General features: G+C 44.0%; 1 protein-coding gene across 2 annotated transcripts in view; it reads right to left on the bottom strand.

Annotated features, from left to right (window-relative positions):
- Window positions 1-9,061: 9,061 nt before the first annotated feature.
- The window catches only part of ZNF407 (zinc finger protein 407), a 350,474-nt gene continuing 346,185 nt past the window's right edge, over window positions 9,062-13,350 (bottom strand). For both annotated transcript variants that reach the window (XM_041122972.1, XM_030011806.2), the window contains exon 9: window positions 9,062-11,636. In XM_041122972.1, coding sequence (XP_040978906.1) covers window positions 10,297-11,636 — 1,340 coding nt within the window. In that variant the 3' untranslated portion in view covers window positions 9,062-10,296. The remainder of the gene's footprint in view (window positions 11,637-13,350) is intronic.

Raw genomic sequence — 13,350 nt, 5'->3', positions numbered from 1 at the left:
CCCAGCTCTAACCATTTCTTCGCAGGGGTTTCAGATCATCTGCTTTTCTCAGGCATCGAAAACTAGTGGGAAAACTGAAGCCTGATTGTGACTGGAAGCTAATGTAGTCTACATGCAGCAGACATCTAATATGATGTTATTTATTCCCATAGATCTGTTTATTTTGTTTTCAATTTACCAAACCCTGTGACACATTCCCAAAGGTGCCTTGTTGTACAATACGTTGCACACAGTAAGATATTCAGCCTAATTCACTCTTTGTTTTGTTTCAGTTCAGCTGCATGAGGGCACAAATGCGTCTGTGTTATATCTTCTCCTGTGACTGATGTTGTAGACTATTGCCATAGGGTTTTGTGAAATGGGATCTTAGTTAATCTAGGGCATTGTCTTTGTAGTGCTAAATTCTTATTTGCAAACATAATGTTCTGGCATTGATGCAACAGGGGAACATTAGTGATTTTTTTTTTTTTTTCATTTAGAATAGACTGTATGTATGTGTTTTTAATAAACTTCTATTCTAAAGCTTTTTCTCCCTATTCTGCATTTGATCTGAGACATTTATAACACATTGCATCATGTCACATTGATGTCTTTAGCCAGTCAAGCCAAATATTCATAAAACCCATGTGCTCAAACAGAAAATGTACAACGCTAAGGAGAAAAGTACACAATATTTTTTTTTAAAGCATCCACAGGAAGGCAATTCTAGGCTTTAAACATATACACACATACAGAAAAAAAAACTTGAAAAAATTGTCTGTCCATAGCCTGTTCTCAGCCTGGAAGGATGGTATCACTTAGAAATCAATGGCTTTTCTTTGCACTTCGTTGAAAGCTCTCATGTTTTCATTTTTCTTTTATTTCAGGAACGTGTTGTTATTTGGTATACTGAGGACCTGGTCTGAGGAACTGGTGCAGAATCAGGAATTCCAAATTGGATGATATTATAAAAGTGTGCTGCAGACAAAATTTGATGTAAACAGGATCTGGAAGAGATTTGATGAGATTGTGAAAAAATGAAGATCGGATGCAGATTCATTAATAAAACAGCCGGTGGCTAGCGAACATAAAGCCTGATTGATCACAATTACTGCAGTTCATAACTGGAAAACCAGACATGCGAGGACATGCACAAGGTAAAGCTGGTCTGACATCAGAACTGAGCCTCATGTATTTATTGGGTGGCAACTACAGAAATCCAGCTCTTGCTTGTGATGGGTATGTTTCCATAACAGCATTTGTAGTGGTTTAATTTTCACTTCAGCAAGCTTTCTTAGAAACCTGCTTGGATGAAGGAAAGAGATCTCCCACACACGCCTCCCAGTGTGCAGACATTCCTGTCTGGCACAGCAGAACCGGGTGCTTCACTTTGAATTAATGCCGACCACGTGCCAGGCAAGCAGATGACTCCCCATCACCAGCTATTACTGCAGCGAGCTCTGCGCGTCCCCTTGGAAGTGCAGGCAAAAAAGGCCCCGTGAGCTGCCGCTTGCCTGACGGGTCAGCTCTCTGCTGCACGGCTGGGTGCGTGCATTCGGTGAGCAACCGCGGCTGGCAGGTCAGTCGAGGATCTCCTTGTAGGAACACTCAAAGCCTGGCTCTCCCCTTTGTGCAAGCTCCTATATGCCCAGTAGAGACAACCCCATGCGGTATCATTGCCTGTATATTTAATATCCATAGGAGCTCCACGCTTCACCCACAGAAGCGGACATTTGCTATTACGTATCAGCAGCAGAGACACCCCAAAGCTAACAGGAACAGTCAGGGGCCAGGAGAAGTGATGGTGCACAGCAGAGCGAACAAAGAAATGCTCTTTTCTGCCCAGTGCCCACATCAGCCCCTGGTATCTGGTTTGTGGGTACGCTGAGCACACTCACAGCGAGAGACGCCAAAGGCCATGACGAAGCATTAGCAGGGTGGTATGATGAGGGATATCTCCCCGTTTACCAAAGTCTAAGCGCTTTGGAAAGATAATGTCTACGTTAGCTCAAATGAGGTCCTCCAAATGGGTGGAGATCTTTCTCTGCACTCTGCAGTTCTCCGTCTGTGAAAGAGGGAAAATGTTTCCTCATGATACCTTAGTGGGGCTAAAGGAGGACAAAGCCATGAAGGGTTGGGAAGCACTCAGATACCAGAGTGACAAGTACCAGAAGAAATGCCCATAGAAAATGACTCATCCTGCCTCTGGAGCAGGCTTTCAACAGCACGCAATAAACTAGGCACGGGGCCACCCGCTAAACCACCGAGACAAATTATTGAAAAGCTGCGCGTTGAGCGAGCCCCTGCACAACCTCCGTGGCACGGCAGAGTGCAGGGGAGGACGCTGGCGTCCACCCACCCACCCACGCTACAGCCAAACCACGGCTGGGCTGCTCGGGCCGCAGCCTCACTCGCGCTGCTGAGGCGTCAAGTGAGGAAGCGGGAGCTGAGTCATGAACTCCCCTGAGAAGAAGAGAGAAGAAATGGATCCCCACCTCTTTGCAGGGACTTTGGGAGCTCGCGGCTGGAGAGGGGCCATCTTCGGTCTCTCTTTAGTAGGAAGGCCCAGCAAATGGGGACAAGAGGAACAAGGACAAACCCAGCACCCAGCGCAGAAGAGGAGACTGATAACAATTTCCACTGCGTTAGCACTTTGTCTACTGAATCTTGGAGTCAGATACCAACAGACTGCAAGAGCAAATGAGTTTGGTTATCTTCTCTTGCTGACTCCAACAGGCATGTTGCCTAAGACTTGGCTCCTGCTCCTCGGCAGCAGGCTTTCGTCCACATCATCAATCTACCGCAGACCACATCACAACCCAGCAAGACACACAGTTTCTATAGCAGAGCGGTCCGCGGGCAGGATTATCAGGTATGTGGCAAGCCTGTTCCTGCCAGAGCCAGCCCTTTACCTGCAGGAACAAGAAATTCACTCATGGAATTGAGAGAAAATAATAATAAAAAGGGGTCAGGAGGCTGTCCCAGGTCACTCGGCATTTCTCCTGTGGATCCAAGCTCCCAGCTACTAGACAGAAACGCTCCTGGAAATTCCCGCTTCCATTTGCTCTAAATATCTGCAGTACCTGCTGTCCCTAGATTTTATCATCGCAGCTTGCATATGGGTTTAAGGCAGGAGTCTGAGCAGAAACATCCCAGACAGCGCCTAGCTGCTCTGAGCCAAAGCAAGGCAGCCATCCTGGTGTTTCGGATGCATCCCTCTAGGTTTCCCTTCACCTGCCATCCCCACCAGGCTGCTGCCAACCGACGGTGCCATTGCCTTCTGTCCAACGTGCCACAGCAGCCTCAGCCCCTCTGCTGCCCTGGCAAGAGCAGGCGGTGGGCTTGGGACATATACGTCTCTATCTGGGTCCCCAGGTGCAAACCCAACCCCAGGCTTCCCTTTGCTGACTCCTTCTTAACCTCAAATTAAAGCAGAAGAATAAATCAGCTGAACGATCTGGTTTGCAAATTTATAGGCAAGGCTTACAGACCGCAAGCAAAAATGAGGAGAAGAAGAAAAAGCAAGGCCGAGAGGATGGCCAGATGTCCCTAGCAAGGGAAAAATCCTCCTGGAGCAGGGCATCTGGATTTCACAGTTACCAAACACCAGCAGTCACCACCATATGCTGAGCAGAAAACACAAACCTGTTCCACACCCCCAGCGACAGAGGAACACATTGGCAGATTGAAGAAGCTTAGCAGGATTTGGGGGAAAGTCCTGAAACTCTCTCAGCATAAGACATCCGCTAGCAAAGACCTTATCTGCAACAGAAACGAGTCCTTTCCTTCCCCTGGTGACCCTCTGTCCTACCTGGATGAGACGTGTGTCTTCTTTGTGGGTGTCTCCCCTTGCGGGAATTTGGAGGTGTCAGAAGCCCATTCCTGACCTGGGGCCACCTGCAGCACTGCACTTGCTATGGCCAGATCTTCAAACCAGGCGCTGTGTCCTGCATGGCACAGCAGGGTCAGTTGATTGTGGCTACCAAATTGCTTGTCTCTGCACTGTGCGTTGGTGGAGGAGGAGGGGAGAGCAGGGAGGGAAAAGGAGCTGGATTTGGGTTGTGGGTGTGTTGGAAAGGCACCGGGTTTTGTCTTCCCATTTTGCCTGCTCCTTGTCTTTCAGCTCTTGTGTGTACAGCTTTGTTATGTGTGAGCAGTCATTGCTTTCAGTTCCTGGTAATTCAGTTCTACTTCTGCTTTCAGAAGCTCCTTATCAAGCTCCGTTCCTAGCAGACTAAGAATCAAAGGCTCTGCCTCCTACCATTGGATTTGCTCAATCTTTTCTTCTCCTTTGTCTGACCAGGTGTCCCCTGGTGACAGACCTGACCCAGGTGTCCCCTGGTTAACTTACCCAACCAGCCCTCCCGAGGAGCTGGATGACTTTCAAAATCTGTCGACCGTTGCACAAATCTTGAAGCTCGTGGCTACTTGCGTAACATGGGATGCAACCTAATGGAGATAACAAACCAATCACCCGTTCTTCTGCTCCCTGCATATCCAGATGGATCACTCCCGAACATGACAAACTGGCGACAGGAGTCTGTGTGCAGGACCTGCCAGAAGGTGAAGCAACACGTGGAAAAGCTGCAGTAAGGAAGGAGGATTCAAAGCAGTGAGAGTGATCAGAGGTTGGGGGAACATGGAAGAAAAGCCACCCCAGAATTAAGCTGTTGCTGCCCAGGGGATTACTATTCTTACTAATCAGAAATTCCCAGAACAGGGTGGTCCTCAGTTAATGCTGACTGGTCATTCAAAGTAGCCTTGATAAATGTGTTGCTGCCAGAGGACAAGGATGTGTTTTAAACAAGGCCGGGTGTCCTGTTATGCTGCAGGACATAATCCCAGCTTGTGTACTAGTTGTCTATCATGTTTCAATTGCATGATACGTGCTGGATCTACCTGCCTGCTGTGGATCTTCCCCACTCCACCACTGCTCCCAAATCCTTGACTATCATTTAAGAAGATCCTAATAGAAAAATGGCAAAGCTGGTTTTGTACAAATGGAGTTGGTGGAAGCTACTGGTTTGTGCTCTTCCCAGTCAAAAATTATCTTCCGATGATGGTGAAAATCCCATTATATTCTACCATTGTGAAAAATAAAAGTTTTAAATATTTATTGTGTTCTTTTTTTTCCAGTTAAAGAAAAGCCTGGCTTCCTTTGCTGGGCATATTAAATACCTTATTTAAATAGCTGAAAACAAGTAGCCCTTTAAAGAAGCACCTAACATGCACAGCCACAGAAGAAATTAGTTAGTGTCTGGCCAAGGGCTTTCTATGAGCTTTATTTAATACATGTAAAGGACTCTGTGTTGCTGGCCCTATCACACAAGGCAGATTCCACAGTGGACTATATTTGGTCTTGCATGCCTATCTTGTCCATAGTTTTACTTATCGTTCTTACAAAGGATAAACAGACAGGCATGTGCTTATGCATTTTGAAGAGCATATTTCCTCATACTCTACAAGAGATTTCTTTGAATACCCTTTCATCATTTGCAATTGTGCCCTTGGAAGTTTTAGCAATATTTGTTTCAGATAAGTTTATTTTTGTATGATTGATTGAAATCTCAAGCTGCAATTAAGAAAATTGCAGTGAGAACCATTAAAGGGATAGCGTCATTTTCTCCCCTTTCCACTAAAATGTCAGGTTTCAATGTCACCGCAAGATAACCCAATCGCGTGCTTGTACACCGTTCACCCGGGCTGGAGTAAGCGTAAAACCGTCTGGAGTACTAATTACAAATGACTAGAAATAATGACACGCGGCAGAAGGAAAATGAAAGGCCCCGCTCCTTATTACTTAACCGCCAAGGTGTATATGCGCAGTAACGCGGGTTATTGTAAAGCAGTCTATTTAGTAAATATACAAACATCCATCCCCACTTGTAGATTAGCTTCAGTCCCTCCCCCACCCTCCTCTGTCTCTCTGCCCTTTCTTTCTCTCCAATTATAAACCAGCACCAGGTTTTCTCATCAGCCATCTCCATGTCTCCAAATGGCTTTTCAGTGTCAGGCCTATCAGGAAATTAACTCATCATGCAGTGACAGCTGCTAATTTTTTCCCCTTACATGTCAGATGGATCGCCTGCTGAAGCTAATAATGAATCACCAATCCCTGATTAGAAGGTGCTTCCGAAACATATAACTGCCATCTGAGCTAACTTTTTTCTTCATATAAAATGATATCACCCTAGAGGAGTAGAAAACGAATTGTATTCTTCAACAAGATAGAACAGGGGTAGGCTGTTTAAGTGAGCCATGTGCTATCTTAAATTATGGGCTAATATTGCACAGTAAAATAAGTGAAAACTCACAGCTCTCTTTTATTTTGCCAAATGAATGACCTTTTTTTCTGTTACTTAATCCTCTCACTAGAACTAACTTTGTTTCAGATTTCAGGAGTGGTTTTGTCTTCGTTCTTCTCTCTTCTTTTTATTCTGTTTACAGCTTTTGTGCTCAGGAAGTCTACTGAGCAGGGAAAGTTGGAAAAAAGCCCCAGAAGCGGCTTTCCGAAGCCTGTGCCTACCACAACACCAGCTCCTTGTACTGCTCTGCCAGCAGCTCCAACCCCATCTCTCCATCCCCGTGATTTTCTGAAGGGGACTCACCTGCGTTTTAAGCTCAGGTTCAGTTCAGGGCTAGCCCAAGGCACAAGAACTTCGACACACAAAGATTCCTACAGCGATTATACAAGCTGAATCCGCTGCCCACAAAGATCACAAATATATTTCTTCCAGGACTCACAGCTAACATTTCTGGTATTAAAGCAGCATTTATAAATGACAGCAGTGCTTGCAGCACTATGCACAATCCACATGTGCATACCTTAGCGCATCAACTATTGGCTCTGGCTCGTCTCGCTTCCATAGCGAAGTGCAGCTGGTAGTCAGGCAGAATGGTATGTAGCTGTGGGCACTTTGGGTTGTGTTGGTTTTTGGGTTCTTTTTGTTTTGCTTTTGTTACAGGAAATATTTCTCTAAATATAGTTTCCAGCTATCTCTTATCTCCCATTTCTCCCCAAAGATGGACCCTGAATTCAGGGGCCAGGAGACACTGCCTCAGGAGGTGTATATCTGATTCTTAAGAAATGGCGGGTGAAACTGCTTGCCAGAAACATCTCTTCTTCCTCTGGCTTTGTTTTCATTTAGGTTTTTTTTGTTCACCTTTGGTTGTTCTTGGGTTTGTTTTTGTTTTTCCCCGCTGCATGCTAGTTCATTGCTTCTTAAACACATTTTTACCTGGTTGGCATCGTCACAGTATGATCCAACTTTGTTAATGCTTATTCAGAATGGATAACAAAGAGGAAATGAAGCCAATGGCTCTGGCAGTCAGAACATCAGAAGACGACCAACTGACACGGGAATACTGCACTCTCAACAGCCGCTTCCATTACAGCATAACCCTCGATTTCGCCGGGAAGCAAGCAACTGAAGGTGTTCAAACCAAAGAGCAAAACACCCTTGTAGGAGTGAACGGCTGCCTGGGCTATACACCTTCCTAGACCCAACCGCACAAGTTCTTCTGCTGTGCCCTGACGGTGGACGCTACCTGCGGCAAAGGGCTCCCGCGGCCCCTGAGCCTGCTCCCCGCCACGGGCGCCTCGCCAGCACCGTGCACGGCCATCCTGGGGGCTCAGGTCCTTTTCAGGTGCTGCTCTACCCTGAGCACCTCCGCTGCCTTCTTCCCTGCTGCCCAGGGCAGGGGAAAGCTTGGCAGATCCATGGAGCGATCCAGCTAATCTCCTCCCAGTTTACGATACGGCACAGCGCCAGGAGCTCAGGCATGGGAGGGAGACAAATGCCAGAGAGGAGTTTCCTAAGCCATGGGAGAGATCTGCCGTAGCCTCAACTTTCCGTGTACGGCAGAGAGCATTGTAGCATGGGGTTGAGACAGTGCGTGGAGTCCTTAAGCAGGCTGTCTGCACGGGAATGAATGTCACCCTTGATTTCTAATGTTACATTTGTAGGGCACTAATAAGTTAACTTTAAAGTGCACATTAAAAAGAAGAAGGAGGAGAAAAAAAGAGCCCTAGAAAAATATTAGCTTCCCCGATCAGGCTGCGCTCAGAGAGAAGTATCGTTAACCTGAGCTTCCAGGTAATTACAGCACACGGTAGGTTAGTGAATCCTTTCCAATGCTCCCAAGCACAGGAACACCTACCACTGGTTTGTTTTTTTTTTTTTATGCAAAGGTCTGCTCTTTTCATTGTGCATACAATGTGATTGCTGGTTTGACACTGCAGGCTACACTGGTTTTATGAAGGATTAAATGCCACCTGAGACATATTTATCCTAAATAAATCACAAATGGTAAACTGCAGCATGTCAGTGTCAACACCCTGTACTGCAGCAGAAAGGTTAGCCATACAGGACTAAGCACAGCGAAGAATTAGCATCCAAGCTGCAAGACCACAGGGCTACAGTTAACAGGAGAAATGATCAAGAAGAAATATTTCCACTGAAAAACATTCCGTTTTTTGAACATCTGTGAGAGTCTTGCAGAGGGCCATCATTTTGTAAAGGTCACCTTTTTCCTGATAACAAACGGGAGTTGATCCTGTCACTGTTTGCTGAAGACAGTATTTAAGAGTAAGTGAACAGCCTGTCACTTTTAAGAAAGATGAGCAAGTCAAACTCGGCTAATTATGAATCTCGATGTCGAACTTGAAATTTACTTTTTTGGGGGTTTGACAAAGACACAACCTTAATTCCTGGAAAATAATAAAATTTAAAAAATAATAATAAAAAGAGATGAAAAGACAGCAGGATCTTATAGCCCCAGAACGAAGCACCTTTTCTAAGCAGCTCTATCAGAAAATACATTTTTAAACAGTTGCTTCAGGAAGGAACTATTGTTTTGCCTCACCCCAACTTTCTTACAGTTGATAATTTTAAGATATTAAACATGATAGGAAACCCAGTTATCTCTAGAGTCAGCATGGTTTATACCCTAAACACTTACACAATTATATTAAGCATGCATGAGGCACACTTCAGAAATTAGATTCTTTTATCTTTATCTATCTAGCGAGCTAGAGAAAGGAAAAGAGAAAAGAGAAAATGCACAGACATAACAGATAGCATTCGTTTGCTCCTGCTGAATGCCAGTTCTGTTTATTGCTTAATATTAAAAATCATGATGCTTCATTTTAATGCTAACATTTTATTTGAAAGACAAAAAAAATAATCCCCAAACCTTGCCAGTTTATATTTTACATTTGTTTAAAGAAACAAAAGCAGTTGTATCATGAAACAAATCTTTTCAACAAGAACTTGCATTGACCAATTGCAGTATATCCACAAGTAAATAACTGACATTCTGGACTAAGCAAGAAATACAAGGTCACCTCTTTTTTTTTTTTTCTACTTGTTAATGTCAATGTCAGAATTTTCTTTAAAAACCCCCATAACATTTCAGAAGTCGCTCACAAAATGAACTGCAAAATGGTATTTATATGAAGAACTATTTATAAGAAAAACAAAACACTGACAGTGACAATATTTTTTTCAAAAAATGCATTTCTTATGTAGGACTCTCATCTAAAATTAAGTGGAAGTTACAGGCATCAAGTTCTTCTTCCTGAATATGTATAACCGAGAATTTTCTGAAGTGTAGCTTTTTTGAGCTCTTCTTTAGGGAAAGTCCTATGTGATACCACGAAAGAGTAAGCTACTATGAAAATTTCGATTTTAGATGCAAACAATACTTACTTTGATGACGTATTTTTAGCCAGGGATATTTTAAAGTAAGATTCTAGAAAGCAAAATGTCACCTGTTCTTCTTTAAAATGAAGAAGGGCACCAATTACAGTATGTAAGCTTACCTGTTCACCTTGTTATTATGGGGTTTGTATTTTTGCTTATTTATCTGTTCACAAAATGTACATGTAAGTGGAATTATTTTACTCCTGTGATTATGTTAGACAAAAATGACAGAAGGCAGGGAATTACCCTGAGTAAAAGTAATGTTTAAAAAAAACAAACGAACAACAAAGAAAGCAGTGATCAGAACAATATCTACTTTGGGGGAAAGGGGGCTTTTTTTCCCTCTTTTTTACCCTAATTTGCTTGTTTTATAATAATCCCATATAATAATTCTTAGAGCTATTATAACAAGATTGTACTATCTTTTTCAGGGAACTCCTCCTAGCAGCTGACCTTCACCTCCCGCAGGGCGCGTATTTGTTACCTGGCTAGGAGGATGTTATATTGAGAAGGTTTTACAGGAAGTTTTCTAGGAACACAGTGCCTCCATGGATCTGGTAATTTCCAGCTTTGCCCTGCATCAAAGCCTAAGAGATGAAGCTCTTCGTGCTTCTTATACTTCGTTATCATCTCTCTGGCCTTGAATTACTTGTGAGCCTCCCTCTGTATAAATGACCATGCTTGTTAACTCTTCTGCTCTATCAGGGGATACGGCTTCTGTTTTTATAGCAGTACCAGCCTGCAAAATCTCTTGAGATCCAGCTGTCTCTATCACAGCATGCGAGTACACACCAGGCTCATCCTGCATGTCTGGTGGCAATTCTGTGACGATGTAGTGCGTTGCACCTTCAGAGAAGTCGCCACCAGAACCCTCAACCATGGCTTGAGCTAATTCTTCTGTAACGATAATCTGTGATATTTCCCCATCTGACTCAACTAAATCCATGTGTTCGCTCTGGACACTGAGCGCGTGGCTACCACCTTCCTGCATAATTATCTGAGAGCCTTCTCTAGCTACCATATGCACAGTCCCTTCCTCATTTACTATGACCTGAGTGACACCTTCTTTCATCAGCTGGTCGGCTGCAGCCGTATCACATACAGCAAACTGTAATACTCCTTGGACCATTTTCTTGAAGGCAGCCTGAGCTCTCTCCTGAGATGCAATTATAGCCGATGGGTGCATGACCCGCGTCACTACTTCCATAGGTTCGGTATCTTCCTGAGTCTCTTGAACTTCATGGAACATTTGTATTTCTTGTCCCTCTGCATCACTGGGAACGCTGGGTGTCTCTGGGTTTGGCATTTGCAAGAAATCTTTGTGACTAGACCTGCACCTGTCGAGGAGTCCAGATTTGTTTTCCACTTCACCCAGCTCTGTTACAGCACAAAGCAGGGCATCTAATGCCGAGGAGGAGTCTGGAGGATGGACTGTAGCTTCAGAAGCATCTAAAACTTCTTGTCGCATTATCTGCTGCAGTACTGTGCTACCGGAGTCAGGAACTGCATCTATTCGAACGGCTTCCTCCATACCAGTTCCTGTTCCTTCAACCACTACCACCTGCGTTGCACCATCTGCTAACTGCTCGGTAAGTATCTGCCCTGGAACCATACTGCTCACGTGTGAGCCGTTTTGATTTGTAGCTATGACTTGCCCATCTTCTGTAATATGGACCACCCTGGCCATCTGACCGGCCATTGCTAGAGTCTGAAGGGTAGCCGCTGCTGTTTCTTCCACAGAGGCATCAATTGCAAAGTCACCATCGTATCCTTGAATAATAATAACTTGTTGAACTTCTTCAGGTGACTGTGGCTGTCTTCTACTGCCCCGAAAGACCTTCTCTTTAACTGGAGAAACCTCTCCCAGTGCTGCTGCAGTAAAAGGACTTGTAGTTTCCACAAAGGTTGCTCCTTGCCCCTTCAGTCGGCACTCATACGACTTGGATACAATGCCTACAAGATAAAACGTGTTGTTAACATGATATCATGGCAAATATCAGTTCATTACTTTAACAAATTGCAGCTTAAATGGAGAAAAAATCCTTGACAATTTTTAGATTTCACTGGCAGAAAACACAGATAAAATGAGCAAGTGAACAAAAACAATTTGCATGTTTTCCAAATAACATATTTACAGGTTGAAATAATTGCTGAGTTTAACAATTCTGCAGCCTATTAACAATTTAAATGTGTTTTAAAAAATATGCTGTATAAAAAAGACCAGATAAATACAGTATACGGTTAAAAGCCATTAACACATCTTTTATAGAAGATCCTATCGGTGATATTTCAGTACTTCGGTAATGAATCTTAGGATCGTGTATTACATTAAACATATCTGGGTGTGAAAAACTGTGGCTGATCTTCTTAATATCCTGCTTTTGTTGGCGAGGTAATTGCCATGCTGTCATTTTGATGCCATTGTCTTCCCCTTCATTTCCCACCTAGCATCTTCTCCAGCACACCTGACTGACTCAGTCACTAGCCTAGTTACCTGGAGAAAACACTCGGTGCTTTTCTTACTCTAAGTGGGGTATTCTATAAATATCATCCAGAGAAACCTCAATTACACTTCTTAATTATTTCTACAGGAAATCAATTAACAGATTAAAATACCTGTAACATCTACATTCCAACTGCTTGCTTTGCCGCTCGGTCTGGTTTTGGGTCATTGAAGATTTCCTTCTCAGTTCTCATCACTAACAATATAGCTTCACCAAAGCAAATGGTGCCCACAGCCGCACAAAGTCAAGCCCGCCATCCTCAAAGCACGGCCTCAGGATTGCCTTCAGCATTTTTGGGAAGGCATAACTGAGAGCACCCTGTGACCAGCTTTGTGGATACGTTCATGGTAGAACAACTCTAGCACTCGCTGTCTCCCCATGGCAGTGCCATCCTACAACTCGTGTGGCTGCTGGGAAGAGAGCTTTGGGCCACAACCAGTGGACACAGAGAGAAGAGTGGGTCCTGGATGCTGAGAATGAGGCGGGAGTCTAATGCCAGATGGGCCTTGGGAAGGCTGATTAAGTCCATGCTGCTGAGACTACCCACACCCATGCTCTAGTTTAAATTCACCTACACAACCTGAAATCACTTCTCTGGAGTAACAGGTGTAGCATCTTCTCACTGACACACATAGATATGCCATTGCTTGTTTGGGATAAAACAAGCAAGAAAAAACATTGACTTTTACAGTCAAATTTCAGGCTGGCACTGTACTTTCCAAGCCACCAAGACACTTCTAGTGAACAACATGCTCCCTTGAACTCAAGAGACCAAGAAAATTATACTAAAGCTGGCCTAAGGGGGCTCTTTTACCCAAAGCATAGAGCTGTCAGGCCCTGATCCCACAGAGAACTAAACTGGGCTGTAAAAACCAGAGACTCATTTGCTTAAAGGTAAGTTCACACTTAGGAGCAGTGTTACTCTGAGACCGAGTACTTGGCATCTTGCAGCCTCTAGCAACTTGATATGCTAAGGTGCATATCAAGCTAATATTCCAAGATAACACCAATGCTTAAAAGACTGAGCTCTTGCTAGCCTGCATGCATCTATCTATCTATCTGTCTGTCTATCTATCCATCTGTCTATCTACCCATCTATCTTTTTTTCTATTACAAACCTTCTGGTGGAGAACCGTACTTTGAAGCACAAGAAGTAATTTTGG

The sequence above is a fragment of the Aquila chrysaetos genome, chromosome 4 (assembly GCF_900496995.4).
Source record: "Aquila chrysaetos chrysaetos chromosome 4, bAquChr1.4, whole genome shotgun sequence".
Classification (NCBI taxonomy): domain Eukaryota; kingdom Metazoa; phylum Chordata; class Aves; order Accipitriformes; family Accipitridae; genus Aquila; species Aquila chrysaetos.
Note: the sequence above shows the minus strand (reverse complement) of the source record. Positions and strands in the feature narration are given on the sequence as shown.